Here is a 19,732-nt window from a genome sequence, read left to right as displayed (position 1 = left end):
GCTCCGAGCCCTTCACCCTGTCCGCCTCCCGAGCGGCAGGAATGGCAGCGACTGGCATGGGGATTTAGGCTCACCCGTGTTTAAATGAGAATGGACATTCTCCCGGGCAGATCACATGACTCGGCAGATCTGCCCGGTTCCGCTTTATGCGTCACACGCCGTGTGAGGGGCCGCCGAGGCGAGATGGCCCTGGCACTTGGCAGGCTCCGTGGGAGGCGACAGGACATAAGCAGGAAGCACCGCGGTCCACATGCTCGGGGGCGCGACCTGCTGTGACCTCGACTAGGATCTCGGCCCCTGTGAGCTGGGGATGGCCATTTCTGAAGGGTTTTGTGAACATTAATGAAGGTTCCCACGTGTACAGCAGGGAGCCCGTGGTGCAGCAGGTGATGAGGCCTAGCTTCTTTCCCTCCTGCTCCGCACCTGGACGGTGCTCCCCAAATCGCACAGCGCCTCCTCTCACGTCAGTTGTTTTAGTCCTGGGCCGGTCCTGGGGTGCCTCACCCCGTTTTAGGGATGAGGAGACACCACTTCATCCGCCACTGTGTATTGAGCAGCTACTGCATGCTGGGCACCGCCTTAGGTGCATGGGACCTAGTGGTGAACAGGACCACGTGCTGCTGTCACGGAGCTTACACGCCAGACACTAAATAATCCTGCCATGACGTCAGGCGGTGGTCAGTGGCACGAGGAGAAGTACACGGGGTGGAGGAAGTGGCCACTGTTGGCACAGGGTGCTTAATTAGGAAGCGCCCCTATTCAGAAGAAAGAATTGAGCAGAGACCTGGAAAAAGAAGGGCGTGAGCTGCGCTGCCGGCTGGAGGAAGTGAGCGAGGGAGGGGATTGCGAGTTGGCCCTGATCAGAAAAGGCAGGGATTCAGCCAAGAACTTGGAGACTTTCAGGAGGCTCAGCATCGAAAAGCAGTCTGAGAGCAGCTCCTGAGTCGTGCTCACCAAGGCGGTTCAACCAGCTGATGGGCATTGTCTACTTTTTCTACAACAGCTCTATCATGTGGGGTGGGCGGTTTTCCTTCCATCGCACAGATAAAAAACTTGACTCCTGTGATTCGTCTGTGTGGGGAGCCACTCTCCATGGGTGCCCACGGGCTGATGTCCCTGAAGATACCTGCACCCTGTCCTCGAGGCTGCCCACCCTCAGCCCACATTCATGACTTGAAATCCTGCATGTGCGTCAGAATCACGTGGGTCTTTTATATATACACTAGAGGCCCAGTGCATGGATTCATGCACCGGTGGGGTCCCTCGGCCTGGCCTGCAGGGATTGGGCTGAAACCAGCTCTCCAACATTCCCCATGGGGTCCCAGATTGCGAGAGGGTGCAGGCCAGGCTGAGGGACCTCACTGGTGCACAATCGGGGCCGGGAGGGACTGCGGGAGGGCTCCAGAGCGTGTCCAACCCGTCTTGCCCAGTCCCGATCAGCCAGACCCCAGCAGCAAGCTAACCTACCGGTTGGAGCGTCTGCCCCCTGGTGGTCAGTGTGCATCATAGCGACTGGTTGAATGGTTGAACGAACGGTTGGACACTTAGCATATTGGGCTTTTATTATATAGGATATACACATATATCCTATATAATAAAAGCCCAATATGCTAAGTGTCCAGTCGTCCGGTCATCCATTCAACCAATCAAAGCGTAATCTATATATATAAAAGCCTAAGCGACCATTACAACTGGATGACCGGATGACTGGCCAGTACTATGATGCACACTGACCACCAGGGGGCAGACGCTCAATGCAGGAGCTGCCCCCTGGTGGTCATTGCACTCCCACAGCCAGCCTCCCGCGGCTGGCCAACCTCCTGTGGTCCCTCCCCCTGGCCGGCCGGCCTTGATGGCCCCGATTTCCGGCCAGACCAAGGGACCCCACCTGTGCATGAATTCATGCACTGGGCCTCTAGTATGCTAATGATATGCTAAGGCCGCTCAACCATTTGCTATGACGTGCACTGACCACCAGGGGGCAGACAGTCGACCGGTCAACCTAGACATGCCCTGGAGCCCTCCCACAGTCCCTCCCCGGCTGGCCAACCTCCCGTGCCCCTCCCCGGCCCTGATCATGCACCAGTGGGGTCCCTGGGCCTGGCCTGTGCCCTCTTGCAATCTGGGATCCCTAGGAGGATGTTGGAGAGCCGGTTTTGGCCCAGTCTCACAGGCATAGAAGGCTAACAGGCAAATCAACCGAACGGGGGAACGACCGGTCACTATGATGTGCACTGACCATCAGGGAGCAGATGCTTAACACAGGAGCTGCCTCCTGGTGGTCAGTGCGCTCCCACAGGGGGAGCGCCGCTCAGCCAGAAGCCAGGTTCATGGCTGACGAGTGCAGCAGCGGTGGTGGGAGCCCCTCCTGCCTCCGTGCAGTCGGACATCCCCCAAGGGCTCTTGGACTGCGAGAGGGCGCAGGCTGGGCCGGGGGACCACCCCCCACCCCCAAGTGCAGGAGAGAGAGAATCATTGATCAGCTGCCTCCTGCATGCCCCCTACTGGGGATCATGCCCACAACCTGGGCATGTGCCCTTGACCAGAATCGAACCCGAAACCTTTCAGTCCACAGGCTGACGCTCTATCCACTGAGCCAAACCAGCCGGGGCCACGTGGGTCTTTTTAAAAATAGTCATGGAGGGGCCTCACCCTCAGAGTTCCATGAGCCGGGCGGTGAGGCCCAGGTATCGTCACCTTTCACAGCAGCCAGAGGGAGACCCCACCGCACACAACGCTGCTTGTTAATAAAATAAACATGCACGGGAATGAGAGGTCGTTTCTGTCTGTCACACGTGCAGCTGCTTCACAGCCATTGCGAAGCATCCTGAAAACAAGTTTGCTGCACAAAAGGGGATTTGAATGTGAACTTGGGCGTAGTATGCTGCCTTGTCTTGCTTCAGCTAATGGTGATTTTGGTGTGTTTTGACAACAAAGGGTTCAGTCTTGACAACAGAAATATAGCTGTTTAATTTCTCCCTTTTTTTCCCTTTTGGTAAAAGTGCTTTAATCGATTGTCTGATAAACCCACTTCAAGAACAGATGGAAGAATGGAAGAAAGTGGCCAACCAGCTGGATAAAGACCACGCAAAAGGTACGGGCGCGCTGTCCGCTGTGGAATAGCATCCCACCAAGAGCTGGTGCCTCTGCTGGGGTTCCTGGTGTCCCCAAGGGCCCCCTCTGCCCCTGCGTGTCCTGCGGGCCTTTCCGGGTTGGACGATGAGGAGTCGAAAGGGATCCCGCAGCAGGGCCCGGTGCTCGAGTTTCGGCACAAACCGTCTCCAGCAGCCGCCGGCCTGGTCGCTCTGTGGCGTGAATTGTGATCCGCTGAATTAAGAGTGAATCGAAGTCCAGCTGATGTGGCTCGTGGTTGAGCTGTTGACCTATGAACCAGGAGGTCATGGTTGATTCCAGGTCGGGGCATATGCCCAGGTTTAGGGCTCGATCCCCAGTAGGGAGTGTGCAGGAGGCAGCTGATCAATGATTCTCTCTCATCATTGATGTTTCTGTCTCCTTGTTCCTTCCTCTCTCTGAAATCAACTTTACAAAAAAGAGAAGTGAATTGTAATGCCAGGCTTAACAGCCAGAGGTTCATGCTTAAGGCATGGCAGCCCATTTAAAAACCACACCTTTAGTGATGTAAGCTAACCGGGGTGTCATGGCCAACTCAGTACCTCATGTGCCCGCCTCTGGGGACAGAGTGGTCCAGACAGACACCGCCCCTGCCCTGTCCGTCTTCCGGAGCCAGAGGGCAGGGTGCTGTCCGGGTGGAAGGGGCAGGAGACATTCTCCAAGGGTCACAGCCTGCGGTGTGCGCTGGGGAAGGAAGCACGTGGGCAGCTCCGAGGGCGCACGCCTGGGGAAGGCTGGCTGACAGGCAGTTGTGAGAGCGTTTGAAGGCGGGCTCTGTGGGCTTTGGGGGGGGGGGGGGGGGCGAGGGAAGCATGGGGAATAACAGAGGGAACTGGTCGTTGGCGCTGGATTGGATACGAGGGCCGTGGAGGAGAGAAGTGCCAAGGGGACTCTTATTTAGTTACAGTAGGTCCTCGGGTTCCGTCGGAGATCCGTTCCTACGGCGACGTAACACGATTTTCACCTAAGTCGGAACCCACCTACGTCACACATGGAGCTCATACACAGCAGTAACGAAGTGAAACAGTAACAAAAATTTAAAAGAAAGATAACAATTCCTGACCTTTACTTGTGGTAAATAAATAATAAAAAACATAAAGCACATACGTACATACGTCGAAATGACAACTTTTTTTTTTTTAATACATTTTATTGGTTTTTTACAGAGAGGAAGGGAGAGGGATAGAGAGTTAGAAACATCGATGATAGAGAAACATCGATCAGCTGCCTCCTGCACACCCCCTACTAGGGATGTGCCCGCAACCAAGGTACATGCCCTTGACCGGAATCGAACCTGGGACCCTTCAGTCCGCAGGCCAACGCTCTATCCACTGAGCCAAACCGGTTAGGGCAACAACTTTTTTTTATAAATAAATAGGAGATGGCGACATAACTACAAAACAACATAAGTCGAGTCCAACGTAACCTGAGGACTACCTATATTTATTTAAAATATATTGTTATTGATTTCAGAGAGGAAGGGAGGGGGAGAGAGATAGAAACATCAATAATGAGAGAGAATCATTGATTGGCTGCCTCCTGCACGCCCCACACAGGGGATCGAGCCTGCAATCTGGCATGTGCTCTGACCAGGAATTGAACTGTTACCTTTTGGTTCATAGGTCGAGGCTCAACCGAGGAGTCATGCCCGGCAAGGCTGAATTTCTCATTTTCAGTAAAATTTGCCCAAATGCCGTCTTTCTGAACAGCTGATATGAATGGATGCTTTTGGGAAAGACCACGGTGTGTGTTGTCGTTTGTCACGTTAATAACGTCCCCTGCTCTAAAACGTCATCGCCAGGTTCTTATCACACAGGATTCCGATGAAGCTATTTATTATGCGCCACAGTTTATGCTCTCTGTGATGAAAGTAGCGGCTGTTCCAAAAATATTTCTGTTGAGCAAAGTGGTAAAGTGATTCAATTATTCTGCTTCCTCTTAGAATATAAAAAAGCTCGTCAAGAGATAAAGAAGAAGTCCTCAGATACACTGAAACTGCAGAAGAAAGCAAAGAAAGGTAACTACGAATTCTGTAGTTAATTGTGTCACTTTGGGAAAAAGCGCATGTGCTTGATTTGTCTTTGAAGCAGAGAGTTCGATGCAGACTTCCTTCCGTGGGGCGGCCCCGGAGAGCAGACAGGAGCAGAGAGACTGCGCCTGAGTTCAGACTCTCTGCTCACTTCAGGCCCCTGAAAAGCTGTCCTTGACTTGTTCCCTCTCCACACCTTTGTCTCCAAAATCGGACAGTTGCCGTGCCTACTGTACTTCAGCATGAAGCCTATGCATTTCTTGGAATCATGCACAAAAGCCTTTATGCAGATGTTCTAGTCTAACTCTTACAGAAATGATGTCATCTTCTCCTGCAGCTTTCCCGGCCTGTAATCTCCGAAACCCTTTGTTAAGTCTCGTGAGTGTTAGAAATGGCTGTCCTGGGAGCCAGAAGTCATTGCTGAAAGGGAGCTTTTTCATGGGGTTCGTGAGGGTGGGGGCTCCGGAAGGAAACGCAGACCGTCAAGGTGCCCTCCTGCCGCCTCCCTGCCCCTCGCCGTCCACACACCAGTCGCTGTGGGAGCCGTGACCCAGCTTTGCTCTTGGGTCCCGACTGGGAGTCTGAGGAGCCAGCTCCGGCTGCATCCACTTTGCAAGTGTTTGCAACGTGGTACCAAGACCTAAAGTGCGGGGCTCTCTCCTGAACTTGAGAAGGTGACATTCCTTCCAGGCTGTTGTTGACATCACGCCTTTTAATTTGCTGCCTCACAGCTGATACAGCGGACTCTCCCCTCAGGCTGCTCTGTGGCTCACGTTTATCGCTTATTTGGGACAATGATCTTTTGAGATAGAAAGCCCCAAAACCAAAGTTCCTCTTTCCTAAACAAGCAGTTCGGTTTTTGAATTAAAAGAAAATACACTTGGAGAGATGGAATGGTTTGTGGAAGAGAGGTGAGGACAGGACAAGGTTTTGACATTTCTAAGAAATGCCCTCCTGGTTCTTATATAAACCACTAGAGGCCCAGTGCATGAAATTCATTCAAGGGGGGGTGGTTCCTCAGTCCGGCCTGCACCCTCTCCAATCTGGGACCCCTCGGGGGATGTCCGACTGCCGGTTTACCTAACCTCTCGCCCCTAACCTCTCTGCCTGCCTGATTGCCCCTAACTGCCTCTGCCTGCCTGATCACCCCTAACTGTCCTCCTCTGCCAGCCTGATCTTGCCCCCAACTGCCCTCCTCTGCCGGCCTGATTTTGCCCCCAACTGCCCTCCCCTGCATGCCTGATCGCCCCTAACTGCCTCTGCCTTGGCCCCCACCACCATGGCTTTGTCCGGAAGGCAGTCGGATGTCTGGAAGATGGCTGGTTGACCCAGTCTAATTAGCATATTACCCTTTTATTAGTATAGATAGATTATATAGGATAGGATTGCTTAAATGGGGGTGGGGGAGCCTTTTTCAGGAGGAGGAGATGCTCTTGGCAGACAATAACACATAATCCTTATATCTGGACTGTAGCCAGCCATATGCACTATACTGCCAAACTGGTCATTAAAAAATTGAATCACTTTCTTACACCTTACACCAAACAGCTGTTGCCCTTATAACCCCTCCTCAGCCCCCCACCTTAGGTTCTGCCTTTGCAGTTCACCCAGAGTAGGTTCTGATTGGTCGGTTTCTATGCCAGTCAGCGTCAAAAGCTCCACTTCCTAGGCAGCCATTGGCTCCTCACAGTTCACCCAGATTTGGTTCTGATTGGTCAGTTTCTATGCCAGTCAGCATCAAGCTCCGCCTCCTAGGCAGTTATTGGCTCCTCGCACTTAACCCAGATTTAGTTCCGATTGGTCGGTTTCTATGCCAGTCAGTATTAAAAGCTCCACATCCTAGGCAGCCATTGGCTCCTTGCTATTCACCCAGATTTGGTTCTGATTGGTTGGTTTCTATGCCAATCAGCATCCTCGGGCCTATCTCTGGGCCTGATCATAGAGGTGGGGCTGATCAGCAGCTGCCCCAGGCTGCTGGGAGCAGGCTGAACTGCTGACCTTTGGGAGAGAGAGGCTTGGCTGCTGCCGCTGCCATCAGCCCTGCCTCTCTCTCTCTCCAAGAGGTCAGCAGTTCAGCCTGATCTCCTGCTGCATGTGCAGCCTGGTGTTTGGTTGAGTCTACAGTCATTTTGAATGTTATGACCCTGGCTCGTGCGCGCGCTCTCTCTCTCTCTCTCTCTCTCTCTCTCTCTCTCCATACATATATCTTGAAACGGTCTAAAATACATATCTTGAAACGGTCTAAAATACATATATATATGTATTTTAGACCGTTTCAAGATAGTGGCAGCAGGATTTCCACCCATGGTCAGGTTTTTGGTTAGTGTTGGCCCCAGTTGTTCCTTCTGGGTGTGTTTTCCTGGTCTGGTTGCTTCTCATAACGACCTTCTATCCAGCGAGGGCCCCTGGGAGCAAGTGGTCAACAAGCAGTAAGGTTTGTGACCAGTAGCATTTTAGCACGTCCGGAGGTGAAAGTTTGTAAATAATGCTGCCACCAAGTCCATTGAATCCGAGGTTCCATGGAAGTGCAGGCTGGGAAACATGGGGAGCTCGTCTCCACCTACCTGACAGCGTGGCGGCTGGGAGAGAGGAGAGATGATGGGTTTAGAGCAGGGGTCCTCAAACTTTTTAAACGGGGCCAGTTCACTGTCCCTCAGACCGTTGGAGGGCCGGACTATAGTTTAAAAAAAACTATGAACAAATTCCTATGCACACTGCACATATCTTATTTTGAAGTAAAAAAACAAAACGGCAAAAACACCCGCATGTGGCCCGCGGGCCGTAGTTTGAGGACGCCTGGTTTAGAGGGAGGGTCCAGGGAAGACGCTGATGGCTTGGCAAAGGCGCGGGAGCCGGCGAAAAGGATGAGGTACGAAAAAGTAGCTCTTTTCCCTTTGCTCTTCCCAACATCTCTTTTCAGAGCCTTAAGCTCTTGGCTGCAACGATAATCCTTTTATCCGAATTCTGCATGGAGGCTGCCACTCCAAGGTGCTGGTGCATCCAGTGAGCGCAGTTGGACCGACAGGGAAGCCTGATAGGTTGACGGCAGTGCAGCATGAAGAGAAGTTTCTGGCGTTAGACTTGTGGGCACTGGTCAGGTTGCCCTGGGAGGCTGGCGCGCTTCCCAGCGAGGCGCCCGGTAGAAAGATTCGGGGGCCTCGGGGCTGGCCTGTGGGACGCGAAGGGATGCTCTGGTCCCGGGACTTGGGAATAACTGGCACTTAGTGTGCGGTTTCTCGGGGCCCGTGGGCCTGAAGGTTGAGAGGATGGAGGCTGTGGCCTGAAGCAGCCGTCTTTCCGTCCCCGCCACATAGCTGGGGGTCTCAGGCCCCATATCCCCTCCAGATTAGGTGGCCGAGGTGACGTGCTTACATCTACAGCCAAATCGGATCAGTAGCTTGGAATGTTCTGGATGATTTTCTAGTTACTCCAGAAAAAAGTTTTTTACGTCTTTCCTTCATAAACAACTGTTTTTTCTAATATATATGAGCATTATTTTTACCAAGTGTTGATACTTGTGTGTTTCCGGGGTGAATGGAGCCTTCGATGAGGGACCAGACTCGTCATTCTGGGTGGACGTGTGTGACGGGGTGCTCCAGTGACCCGAGAATGGACTAGGAATGCTGTGCGTTTCGGGCCGGGAGAAATCCGGTTATCTGAGGCTCCCAGTTCGTTGGGTCTGGTTAGCTGAAGTTCCCCTGAGCCTCTCCATCCGCTAAGTCTCCTTCAGGGGCAGCTACCTGGCCTCTTCGCTTACGAAGTGTTGTGATGCCTCTGAGATTCACACCAGGTGTTTTTGAGAGACCCGGAACGTTGTAATACGCTCACCCTTGAGCCTGACATTTAAATAGTCGCATCTGTCATTTATCAGCAGCAGCTGCAAAATTAGTAGTATATACATACTCACAGAATTCCAGACTAGCATATTACTTGTCTATATTTATACTACAATTTTTAATTCTTTAATTATTTTTTTTCATTTCCACCCCAGCTCAAACTTCGTGTCATAGGTTTTTCCTAGTGACTCTTCACGTTACAACACGTTACACTTGAAAGGGTTTCTTGGTCAAGCATCTTCATTGGCTTCTTTGGGAATATAGTCTTCCTCCCTCTTCTGAAGAACCTTGCTGTGTGGCCCGGGCTGATGATTCCTAGCTGGGCGGGCTTCTGTGGAGAGGAGGAGGGAAGAACATCAGTGGGTCAGGGCAGGGCGCGTGGCTGTGCGGTCTTGGGGGGGTGGTTGCCTCCTGTGGTAAAATCCGGTGGCTGCTGTGGATGGTTGGACACGCGAAAGGGAGGTAAGACTGCTGCTCGAATACCACTTTGACGGTATGATTTTCCTTTTTGTGTCAATTGTGTATCCTGCACTTTGTCACCGTGTGTCCCCCGCCAGTGGAAGTTCTCGGTAAGTCTACCATCCAACCTCCGGGGGCTGGTCACGGTATGGTCCTCGCTGTGGGCTTGTCCAGGCCTCTGCCAGTGGCCCACGCTCTCCTTCCAGCTCAGAACAATCAGCGGTGCCTACGTAATTCTCCGTGCCTTTAAGGAAATGGTGTGTGCGTGTGTGCGATCACTTCCTTCCTTCCTTGTTTGGCACTTTAATGGATTAGCACGACATTCAAAGCGCTTTTGAATCAACATAATCCAGTTTAGACTCATGGAAAGAAGAAATACAGAGTGATTTAAACCCTCCTTGCCCCAGGAAATAAACACTTATACATACATATGTATCTAAGAATACATATGTGTGTGTGTGTGTGTGTTTATACCACAAACGAAACCTGTAGAGCCACATTCAGTAACTCCCCTACAGTAATTTCCAAATCAGATTTGGTTGTATTAATATGGCAAAGTATCATTTACTTTGTCTTCCCAGAACTAGAAAGTTCTGTCCCAAAACTTAGAATTCATAAAAAAAGAAAATCAAAACCAAAGTATTTCTTATTTCAGCAGAGTTTGTGGAAATGCTCACTTCAGAGGTCTCAGATGCTCAAATCCAATAATCAGAATGATTCTTCTTGATTGAATGTCGGACCTCATCCTGCGGGTGATTTTGCTACTAAACCTTCAAGTTGCTCTTGGGCGTCTCGGGGCTGTCCGTCTGTCTCGGAAGGCCGGCCTGCGAGGTGTCCGCGTGTCTGAGCCTTCGCGCTGAGCAGCTCCCAAGCGGGGATTGGGTGGGATTCTGTCACCGACGACGACGAACCCGAGCCACACGGGTCTCCCCTGACCGGTGGGGGCACAGCTCTGCCTCGACTTCCCCTCATGGTGACGTCGGGCTGCTGCTTCCCCAGCTTGACGAAGGACGGTCCTCCCAGGCCTCACGCTGTGCGGGGAAACAGCGCGGCCATGCTGAGGGTCCCTCGGGAGGGCGGTGAGGCGCGTGCTCCGTGCTCATTGGGATAGATTTCACGTACCGTAGCCTTGACCATTGGACGTGTACATGCTGGCGCTTTAGTGCGTTCACAGCGTTGTGCAGCCAATCCCACCACCTAATTTCAGAGCACTTGCATCACCCCCAAAAGACGCCCCCAGCCATCGCCCCCATTCCCTGTGCCCCCAGCCCGTTGCTGAGGGCCGCTGGGAGGTCGTGCTGTAGCTGGAGACCTGGCACAGGGGCGAATGGCTTCTGTCTCCCAGGTGCAGGGCTAGGCGGAGGTGAGCAGGGACCTGATCAGGAAAGACTTGACTTTCGGGACAGTGTTGAAGCCCTTGAAGACTTCCTGGTTTCTAGAAAGTTCCGCTGTGATGGTGTCCATTTGGATTAGATAGACGGTGTCTATTTGGGTTAGATAGATAGTGGCCCAACTGGACACCTCGTTAGCGAGTGGCTTTTGTTCAGGTGAGAGGTGCCCGTGGCCAGGGCGCAGGGATGGGGAGGTGATCGGGTTCGAGAGCTGTTTGGGAGAAAGTAAGTGGAAGGGGGAGTGGAAGGGGGAGTGGGTTTCTGGGTCCGGCGACCGGGTGGAGGGTGGGAGTGTTCTCTAACCACAGAGGAGGAGCCTTCCCGGTGACAGGAGGTGACGTGGATGCTCCGTGTGAGCCACAGGTCGCCGTGGGGTGGTTTCTGTGGTTCTCCGAGCTGTCTCGTGTCAGTCTGCTTTGACGGACAGCTGCTCGCTCAGGACCAGCGAATCTCGACGAAATGCCTACCGTTAGGGGAAGGATTATGGGGCTTCGAACTGAATGCTCATTTTTTTAAAAACCCACCGTGCCCTCCATCCTCCCCCTGCTGAGGTGCCAGGGACGCCGTGTGGCCCCCGATGGCGCTGACGCTCACCCAGTGCCCACCGCGTGCCGAGTGCTTCGTAGGAATGAGGTTGTGTGGCCTCCGGAGCCATATGAGCTCTGGGGACTCACTGCTGTCCCCAGCGCACAGATGAGGAGAAACAGGCCCAGCGTGTTGACAGAATAACAAATTGAGCTTGAAAATTTTTAAGTCAAAAGCCTCCAGTCTATCTTCCTTTTCACTTTGGGCAATCAGTCCAGTACTGTTGCCGGACATTGGAGAGACCTATAGAGGGATAATGGGAGCCGCCTTCCGTTGGAAAAGGGAACTTTTCATTCCAGAATCGAATCTCCAGCTCACCCTGCATGCCCGTGTCTGTATTTATATCCCATTTGTCACCAGCTCGAAGATGCCATCCACTGTAAGATGCACCATTATTTTCTAAACCACGAAAAAGAAGCCCCTGCTGGTTAAACTGGCGACATGCCGTTGATTGTAGGACACGGCTTGATTTGTGAGGTGCAAAGATGTGGGAAGGGGCCTGTTAGAGTGAAATACAGTGCTGTGTCAGGGCAGATGGAAGTCATTTTGTGGGGTTCTCGCGGCTTCCTCAGACATCCGTCTCGGGAAGACAAATGGCTTTGGATGTTTCCTGACAGCGATCTTGGCCGGTGTGGCCTGGGTTTGTTCTCTGCGGGAAGCCCTCCCCCTGAGCCTGGGTCTGCCTGGTCCAGCGCGAGGCTCAGGTGAGGGCTGCAGTGTGTGGGGAGAGACTGGAGGTCCCACCTCACGCTGATGGCTCCGACTGGCTTTTTAATTGGGCTGTCGCGGGCGGACGTGGGCCACTCAGCTCCCGGCATGTTTGCTGTGAGCGTGAAGGGGGCCTCTGAACAAGAAAGACTGAGGGTTGGGGTCTGGCCGGGCTCATCCCCAGCTCGGTGGCCCTGTGCCAGACACTTTGCCTCCCTCAGTCTTAGTTTTCCCCTCTGTTCAAAGGAGGTATTAATTCCTGCCTTGAACATTTATGTAAAAACTAGAGGCCCGGTGCATGAAATTTGTGCACTCGGCAGGGAGCCCTCAGCCCGACCTGAGCCCTCTAGCAGTCCGGGAGCCCTCGGGGGATGTCCGACTGACGACTTAGGCTGCTCCCCGCCTGCAGTTAGACATCCTTAGCGCTGCTGTGGAGGCGGGGGAGGCACCCACCACCACCGCTGCGCTCGCCAGCCATGAGCCTGGCTTCTGGCTGAGCAGTGCTCCCCCTGCGGGAGCACACTGACCACCAGGGGGCAGCTTCTGTGTTGAGCATCTGCCCTTTGGTGATCAGCGTGTGTCATAGCAACCGGTCGTTCAGCCGTTCGGTAGATTTGCATATTAGCCTTTTATTATATAGGATTAAAGGAAATACAGAGCAAATGATGGGAAGATATGGGATCTTCATTCTACTCCAGGAAGGTTTATGAACTCTCCCTACTTAATTAACAGACAGCCGGCAAACCCCCTTCCTCTCAGGGAGCCGTGCCCTGGCGCCCGCCCATTCGTAGGGCATTGCCCCAGGAACATTTCTTGGGAAAAGAAGAATCATGTGACTTCCCCTGGGAGCAGAGGGCTCCTGGCTTTCGTGCCTCGGGATTCTCCAGCAGCACCGAGACCTGGAAACTGGCAGAGGGGGAACATTCTCAAGACCGAGAGGGCTCAGACTGCACAGGCCGGGCCAATAACAGGAATTTTATCGGCAAAGCCCATGGGAGGCGCCCCTCCCTTCTTTTGGCTGCTCGGCTGGCCTGGAATTTGCTAGTTTTATGGTCTCAGTCCATTTAAGGCCGAGGCAATGGAGGACGGTGAGCAAACACAGAGGGAGCTGTTCTACCACGCCTCCTTCATCCGCAGGCAGGTGTGCTGGGCCAGAGGGTACGGGATCCGTGGGGGGACCGATGTCGCTCAGAGAACTAGAGAGAGGAAGGTGGACTTACTAGTCATACTGGGGAGTGTCGTGAACGTTGCATAAAAGGAACTTCTGAGCTCACGTGGCCGAATCCTAATCTCGGGAGAGAGTTTGAGGAGGGTTTGCCTCAAGGATGGAGACCTGCAGGGTGAGCAGGCCAGGCAGGTGGGGAGGAGGGAGAGCGTCTGTGAAGGTGGATGGGAAGGGGAGAGGGGAGGGAGGGGATAATGAGCTCGAGGCCCTGAGTGGACCGGCTGACCATGCATGCCTGGCAGGCAGGCCGTGTTAAGGACATTGGGCTTTTCTTGAACAAAACAGGAGCTGTTGACAAGAAGTGATAATACTTGCATTTTTAAAGGAATCGGAGCTGCCGACCTGAACGCAGTCAGGGTGACATAGGAGGGGCCCTTGCAGCCGTCCAGTGAGGGTGGCGACAGGCGGAAGGAGAGGACAGAGTCCGTGTGGGCGGGAGCTGGAGCGGCGGGACGCGTGCGGAGGTGCCGGGCGCTGCTGCCGGGGAACGAACAGGCGCCCCACACTCCCACCCTGACTTGTGGGCCTGCAGAGACCGCGGCGTCTGAAGGCCAGTGCGTCCGCCTGGGGCGTGGCGTCACTCCTCCACGGCTGCTTTTCATAAACGTGGTTCCACGTCGTGTCGGTGAAGTTAAGCGGTAAACGTTGTGTTCAGGTTCCGATACATCCTGAGTAGGGTGTACTCACTGCAGCTATAATTACAACCTTGACAGATTACACCTAGTTTAGAACACCGCAGCTTGAAAGTCCTTTAATTATAACCGTGCCTATTTAAAGTAAGTCTTCTATAATTATCGAATCCTTTAGATTTCTGTTCATGAGATTAGATAACACTTGGTTCTGGTCCCTTTGCTTTTCGCTGTAAGTATATTTTAAAAACTCAGTTCTACTCATTACACACAGACCTGTGCCTTCTAACTCATGGAAGGAAGAAAAGATACACCTTTTCCAGTTTCTTTTTTCTTTTCTTTTTTTAATATTTTATTGATTTTTTATAGAGAGGACTGGAGAGGGATAGAGAGTTAGAAACATAGATGAGAGAGAAACATTGATCAGCTGCCTCCTGCACACTCCCTACTGGGGATGTGCCCGCAACCAAGGTACATGCCCTTGACCGGAATCGAACCTGGGACCCTTTAGTCCGCAGGCCGACGCTCTATCCACTGAGCCAAACCAGTTAGGGTACCTTTTCCAGTTTCTTACCGTTATAGGCCGAGAACACAAGATGTGCTGCCGTGATCAAAGCACGTGCAGGCGGGTTGGTCAAGCATTAGCCTTTCAGTCTATTTCCTCCCCCCCCCCCCCTCCTCCACGGAAGGAGGAGCAGCTGACCGGGTCTGCAGCCTCCGTGTGTCGTGGGCAGGAGCATCAGGAAGAGACTCCGAGGCGGGCGGGCGGAAGGCCTAGACCAGCCCTGAGTCCCGCGGCTCTCCCAGCGGGGCCCGAGGTCGGCCCGCGCTGCAGGTTGCGGGAGAGCGGGAACGTGGGCAGCCTTCCAGGGCTTCCCTGCACGGGGGTGGTTTCCGGTGCGTGCGTGGCTTCAGGTGCGCAGCCAGCACTTGAATAGGAGACGAGGAAAGCCACAGCTCTCACAGGGGTGACGACCCCGGCTTCCCTCCCGGAGCCCGTGGCTGTGTGTCCTGAGGGAGCCCTGCCCCCCGGCGAGCTCCGGAGCTGGTGCAGGGTGCCCGCGTAGGCTCCCTGCCCACTGAGAGTTCAGGAGCCCGCGGTCCAGCGGCCAGGGCAGTGTGGGGGTGGCTGCCTGCCTCCCCGGGGCACCTTGTCCCCGTTTATCTTCTGGGGCAGCAGACTTGTCCTCAAGGGCCCGGTGGTGAAGTCTGTCACGGAGGAGCGGGCCTCGTCACTGTGTAAATGACGGGGCGGGGCTGTGTTCTGATAAAACTTCATTTATAAAGACAGTTTGCCGACCACATTCTGGAATTGTTTCAAAGGTTAACACCCTGTTTTAAACTCTAGAAACGGTTGCCTCCGTAGTGGGGTCTGTGGACCTGGCTGGACACGGACCCAGCTCCGCATCGATACCACCTTCAGTTTCTCGCCGGCAGACGGGCTGAGACCCCTTGGTCACGGGCTTGTTTCACAGGAGGCGCAGTGAGAGCTTCCCCTGGGAGCCCAGCTGGCTGCCAGGGAGCCGGGCCGCAGAGCCGGGCTGACGCTGGCCGCCCTGCTGCCGGGACAAACCCCTGGGCAAACAGAGGCTCTTTGATGGAGGTTGGCCCAGCAGAGCCAGCTCTGCCCATTTTGGGGGACATGCACAGGCCCTCGCCTGGTTCACCCCTCAGCCTGTTCAGACTGTGCTCAGGGGAGGGAATTCGTCTGGCTGCCGTGTCCCAGGGTTTTGGTGGCAGAGGCCTCTGAGGGGCTGCCCGAGGCAAGAGGGCAAGTCGGGAGTCGCCACCCCGGAAACCCTCCTCCCAGGAATGAGCCAGGATCACTGGGACCTGGAAATGGCTGGCCCAGAACAGCAGCCACTTTAAGTGCTCTCGGGGTATAACCTCATAACCGTGGAGTCTGGGAGAAGTGTGGGTTCCACCCCAGCACCCCGGGGAAGAGGCCGGTCGTCCCGGAGCTTTCAGCAGCCGCTGGCCCTGTCGTTCACAGGGAGGGGTGACATCCAGCCGCAGTTGGACAGCGCGCTCCAGGACGTCAACGACAAGTACCTCCTGCTGGAGGAGACCGAGAAGCAGGCCGTCCGCAAGGCGCTGATCGAAGAGCGTGGCCGGTTCTGCACCTTCATCTCGATGCTGCGGCCCGTGATCGTGAGTTCGGGGGAGTTGCAGGAGGCCCAGGGTGCCCGCTGGGAGGAGACGCCCTCCTTCTTACTTAGCCGCCATGCTGAGGCCCTGGGCACCTGCTGGGCGCCGGGAGTCACCATAGGAGGGACCAGGACTTCTGTGCACGTAGCTGCTGGCCCACGGCCCACAGCTCTTCTGTTCGGAGCACCAGTTGCTGCGCTTACTTTGTCTCCCCGAGTCAAGACAGCCTGGCAGAGTGGTTCTCAAAGTGTGTTCCCCAGGCCAGCAGCGTCACCTGGGAACTGGTTAGAAATGCGCATTCTCAGGCCCAGCTCTGGGGGTGCGGACCCAGTCACCTGTGCTTTAAACAAGCTCCCGGGGGATTGGGTGACCCCCTGGCCAAGCTGCATACCAAGGAGTGGCCGTGAGATTAATAGGGGCAGAGCCTCAACAAGTCAAATAGGCTTGTGTGTTTTTTATAAAATATATTTTTATTGACTAAACTTAACGAGGAAGGGAGAGGGAGAGAGAGAAACATTAATGTGAGCAGCATCAATCGGCTGCTTCCTATACACCCCCTCCTGGGGATTGAGCCCACAGCCCGGGCATGTGCCCCGACTGGGAATCGGACAGGTGACCTTTGGGTGCATGGGGTATCCCAACTCACGAGGAACACTGGCCAGGGCCACACAGGCTCGTGTTTACAGTAAACTGGAGGGCCGGGGGCAGACCTGTGAGAAGACACCGGCAGCCCATCCAGCGGCCTGCAGCCCAGACCCTGCGAGGCAGACCTGCGGGTTCGCTGTGGCCTTGGTGCACCCCCGTCCGCGGCACGCAGCCCGCCCCGATGGTGGCAGATCTCCTTTTCCCAAAAGAGAGGCTGGGAGTGCCTTCAGCAAAGATGTCCCAGTCCCCGGGGCCTCTCCTGAAAAGTCGAGAGGGTCAGCCAGGGACCCTAATGAAGGCGGTCGGGCGGGACGATGACGTGGACCCCCTGGATGACGTGCTGCGCACCCCTGCCCCGCAGGAAGAGGAAATCTCCATGCTGGGGGAGATCACGCACCTGCAGACCATATCTGAAGACCTCAAGAGCCTGACCATGGACCCCCACAAGCTGCCCTCCTCCAGTGAGCAGGTAGGCGTGCTGCAGGCGCTCGGGGAGCAGCCCGGAGAGCGGCGCTTCCGGGTCCTGAGGGTCCCGGGAGGCACGATCCCACCGAGTCACAGTCATGCTTCACAGTGAGGTCACAGCGCCCTCTCCGCCAGCCGTGCAGAGCCCTGTGTGTGCTCGGGACGCGGCCTTCCTCGGCTCATCTTCCCCAGGGGCCCCTCTTACAGAGGACACTCGGCGCTGGGAACAGTGCCTGAGCCAGTTCACCCAGCTCGTGGGTGGCAGGACTGAGATTTGAACCAAGCAGTCAGTTTCCAGAGCCTGTGCTCCTTAAAAAACATATTTCTATTGATTTCAGACAGGAAGGGAGAGGGAGAGAGATGGAAACATCAATGAGAGAGAGAATCATTGATTGGCTGCCTCCTGCACGCCCCACACTGGGGATGGAGCCCACACCCGGGCATGTGCCCTGACTGGGAATTGAACCCTGACCTCCTGGTCCACAGGTCGACCCTCAATCACGGAGCCACGCCGGATGGGCCAGAGCCTGTGCTCTTAGCCTCTGTGTCCCTCTACCCTCTAGAAATACACTCATGACATGTGTGTATCTTGGCCATCATTTGAGCCATTCTAATTAAGTAATGCATGAGGGTCTCTCTTGGTTTTTGGTGCTTATTAATTGGTTCCTGTGACATTCACACTGGATCAAGCGGCCCAGCTCTGGGGGTGGGGACCCAGTCACCTGTGCTTTAAACAAGCTCCCGGGGGATTGGGTGACCCACTGGCCAAGCTGCATACCAAGGAGTGGCCGTGAGATGAACAGTCAAATAGGCTTATTTTTTCTTTATATAAAATATATTTTTATTGATGAGAGAGGAAGGAAGAGGGAGAGAAACATTGATGGGAGCAGCATCAATCGGCTGCTTCCTGTCCACCCCCTCCTGGGGATTTATTTAGCCACCGTGGTGGGGACCTGGTGTCCGTGGCATGAGACCAAGTGGGAGGAGACATATCTGGGGAGCAGCGGATGAATGACATCGTGGCTTTTGGCCTTTGTATCGAATTCTTGTCGTCCCCTTGGAGAGCCAGCTCAGAGGCAAATTGGAGAGCTTATAGTCTATGAAATTTCTCTTCTGAGACCTCAGCATGCATTCTCTCTCAGTAAATAGACATTTATAGAGCACCTGCCGTATGAACAAAAGGTAGACCTTACACTCCAGTAGCTATCAAGTGGGGGAGACGGACGTAGAAGTAGCTGTGAAAGAACTGGTTTGCTCTTGACTCTGTCACGTTCTACAATAGCGAATCCTGGCAAACAGGGCTCGAGGGACCGCTGGAGCTCTAACGGCCAAAATGCAGGACCAGCGAACCCCGAGACCACTGTGGTCTGGTGCTTTAGGACGAAAACCCTGCCAGTTCTCGCCGTGGGTGCAAATGGCTCTTGTAAAGTGTTGATCTGTCACCGTACGTCTCCCTCCCTCCCTCTTTTTTACTGATATTTCAGCCCCCCACCATTAATTATATTGTTGCTTGCCTCAGAAAGAGGATTGGGACGTTAATTGGTAGTGTATAATCCCCACCCCTCGATGGCAGCAGCACTTTGATGTTACGGGTTTTAAGATGTGGCGGATAAGGCTTCCCTTCTCAGCACCTCGCTGACCCGCCTGGCTCTGTCCCCGTAGGTGATCTTGGACCTGAAAGGCTCTGACTACAGTTGGTCGTACCAGACGCCGCCCTCATCCCCCAGCACCACCATGTCCCGCAAGTCAAGTGTCTGCAGGTAAGAGAAGCCAGGCTCCGCCCTGCTCGGAGGACAGTTCTTCTTTTTTCTTATTCTTTTAAACATTTTTTAAAAATACATTTTTATTGACTTGAGAGAGGAAGGGAGAGGGAGAGAGAGAGAGAGAGAAACATCAATGATGAGAGAGAATCATTGATCGGCTGCCTCCTGCACGCCCCACACCACACCGGGGACTGAGCCCACAACCCAGGCATGTGCCCTGACCAGGAATCTAACTGTGACTTCCTGGTTCAAAGACTGATGCTCAACCACTGAGCCACGCCGGCTGGCTTACCGTGTTAGTCTCAGGAGACAGCCGTGGTGCACTGATGTCCAAGATGAGCCGGCCGGAGGGCATTGTCCGGCTTCCCCGCCAGCCCCCAGGTGCCCCTGCCTGGGGCTGGGCGTGGAAAGCCAGCCTCGTGAGCATTGCCATCCCTGCAGCCGCGACTTCTCCCAGCATGCCCCATGTACCTGTCAGGACTGTCACGCCAAGTCATCGTAGTGTGGAACAGCCGCGGTGCCTGACCGCCTTCTTAGCGTCACAGTTCGACAGGAATCTTTCCGGGTTAGGAGCAGGAACCACACCCTCGATCCTCAGGCTGGGCTGTTTATTTCATCCCTCAGCTTGCGGCCTGTGGGTGGCAGCTCTGCTTGCTTGGACCGGGGACTGTTCGGCGTTCTGGTTTTCACACCCTGAGTTGGTATAGATGGTAGAGC

General features: G+C 54.3%; 1 protein-coding gene across 10 annotated transcripts in view; it reads left to right on the top strand.

Annotated features, from left to right (window-relative positions):
• The window catches only part of MTSS1 (MTSS I-BAR domain containing 1), a 144,596-nt gene that overhangs the window by 113,179 nt on the left and 11,685 nt on the right, over nt 1-19,732 (top strand). For 9 of the 10 annotated variants that reach the window (XM_079796143.1, XM_079796142.1, XM_079796146.1 and 6 more), the window contains exons 5-9: nt 3,003-3,094; nt 5,075-5,149; nt 15,988-16,145; nt 17,149-17,256; nt 18,915-19,012. In XM_079796143.1, coding sequence (XP_079652269.1) covers nt 3,003-3,094; nt 5,075-5,149; nt 15,988-16,145; nt 17,149-17,256; nt 18,915-19,012 — 531 coding nt within the window. Of the gene's footprint in view, nt 1-3,002; nt 3,095-5,074; nt 5,150-7,480; nt 9,567-15,987; nt 16,146-17,148; nt 17,257-18,914; nt 19,013-19,732 lie in introns of those variants that run through there. The other variant, XM_079796145.1, reaches the window with a different exon arrangement.

The sequence above is a fragment of the Cnephaeus nilssonii genome (genome assembly GCF_951640355.1).
Source record: "Cnephaeus nilssonii genome assembly, chromosome: 18".
Taxonomy (NCBI): Eukaryota; Metazoa; Chordata; class Mammalia; order Chiroptera; family Vespertilionidae; genus Cnephaeus; species Cnephaeus nilssonii.
The sequence above is the reverse complement of the archived record's forward strand: the minus strand, read 5'-3'. Positions and strand labels throughout refer to the sequence as shown.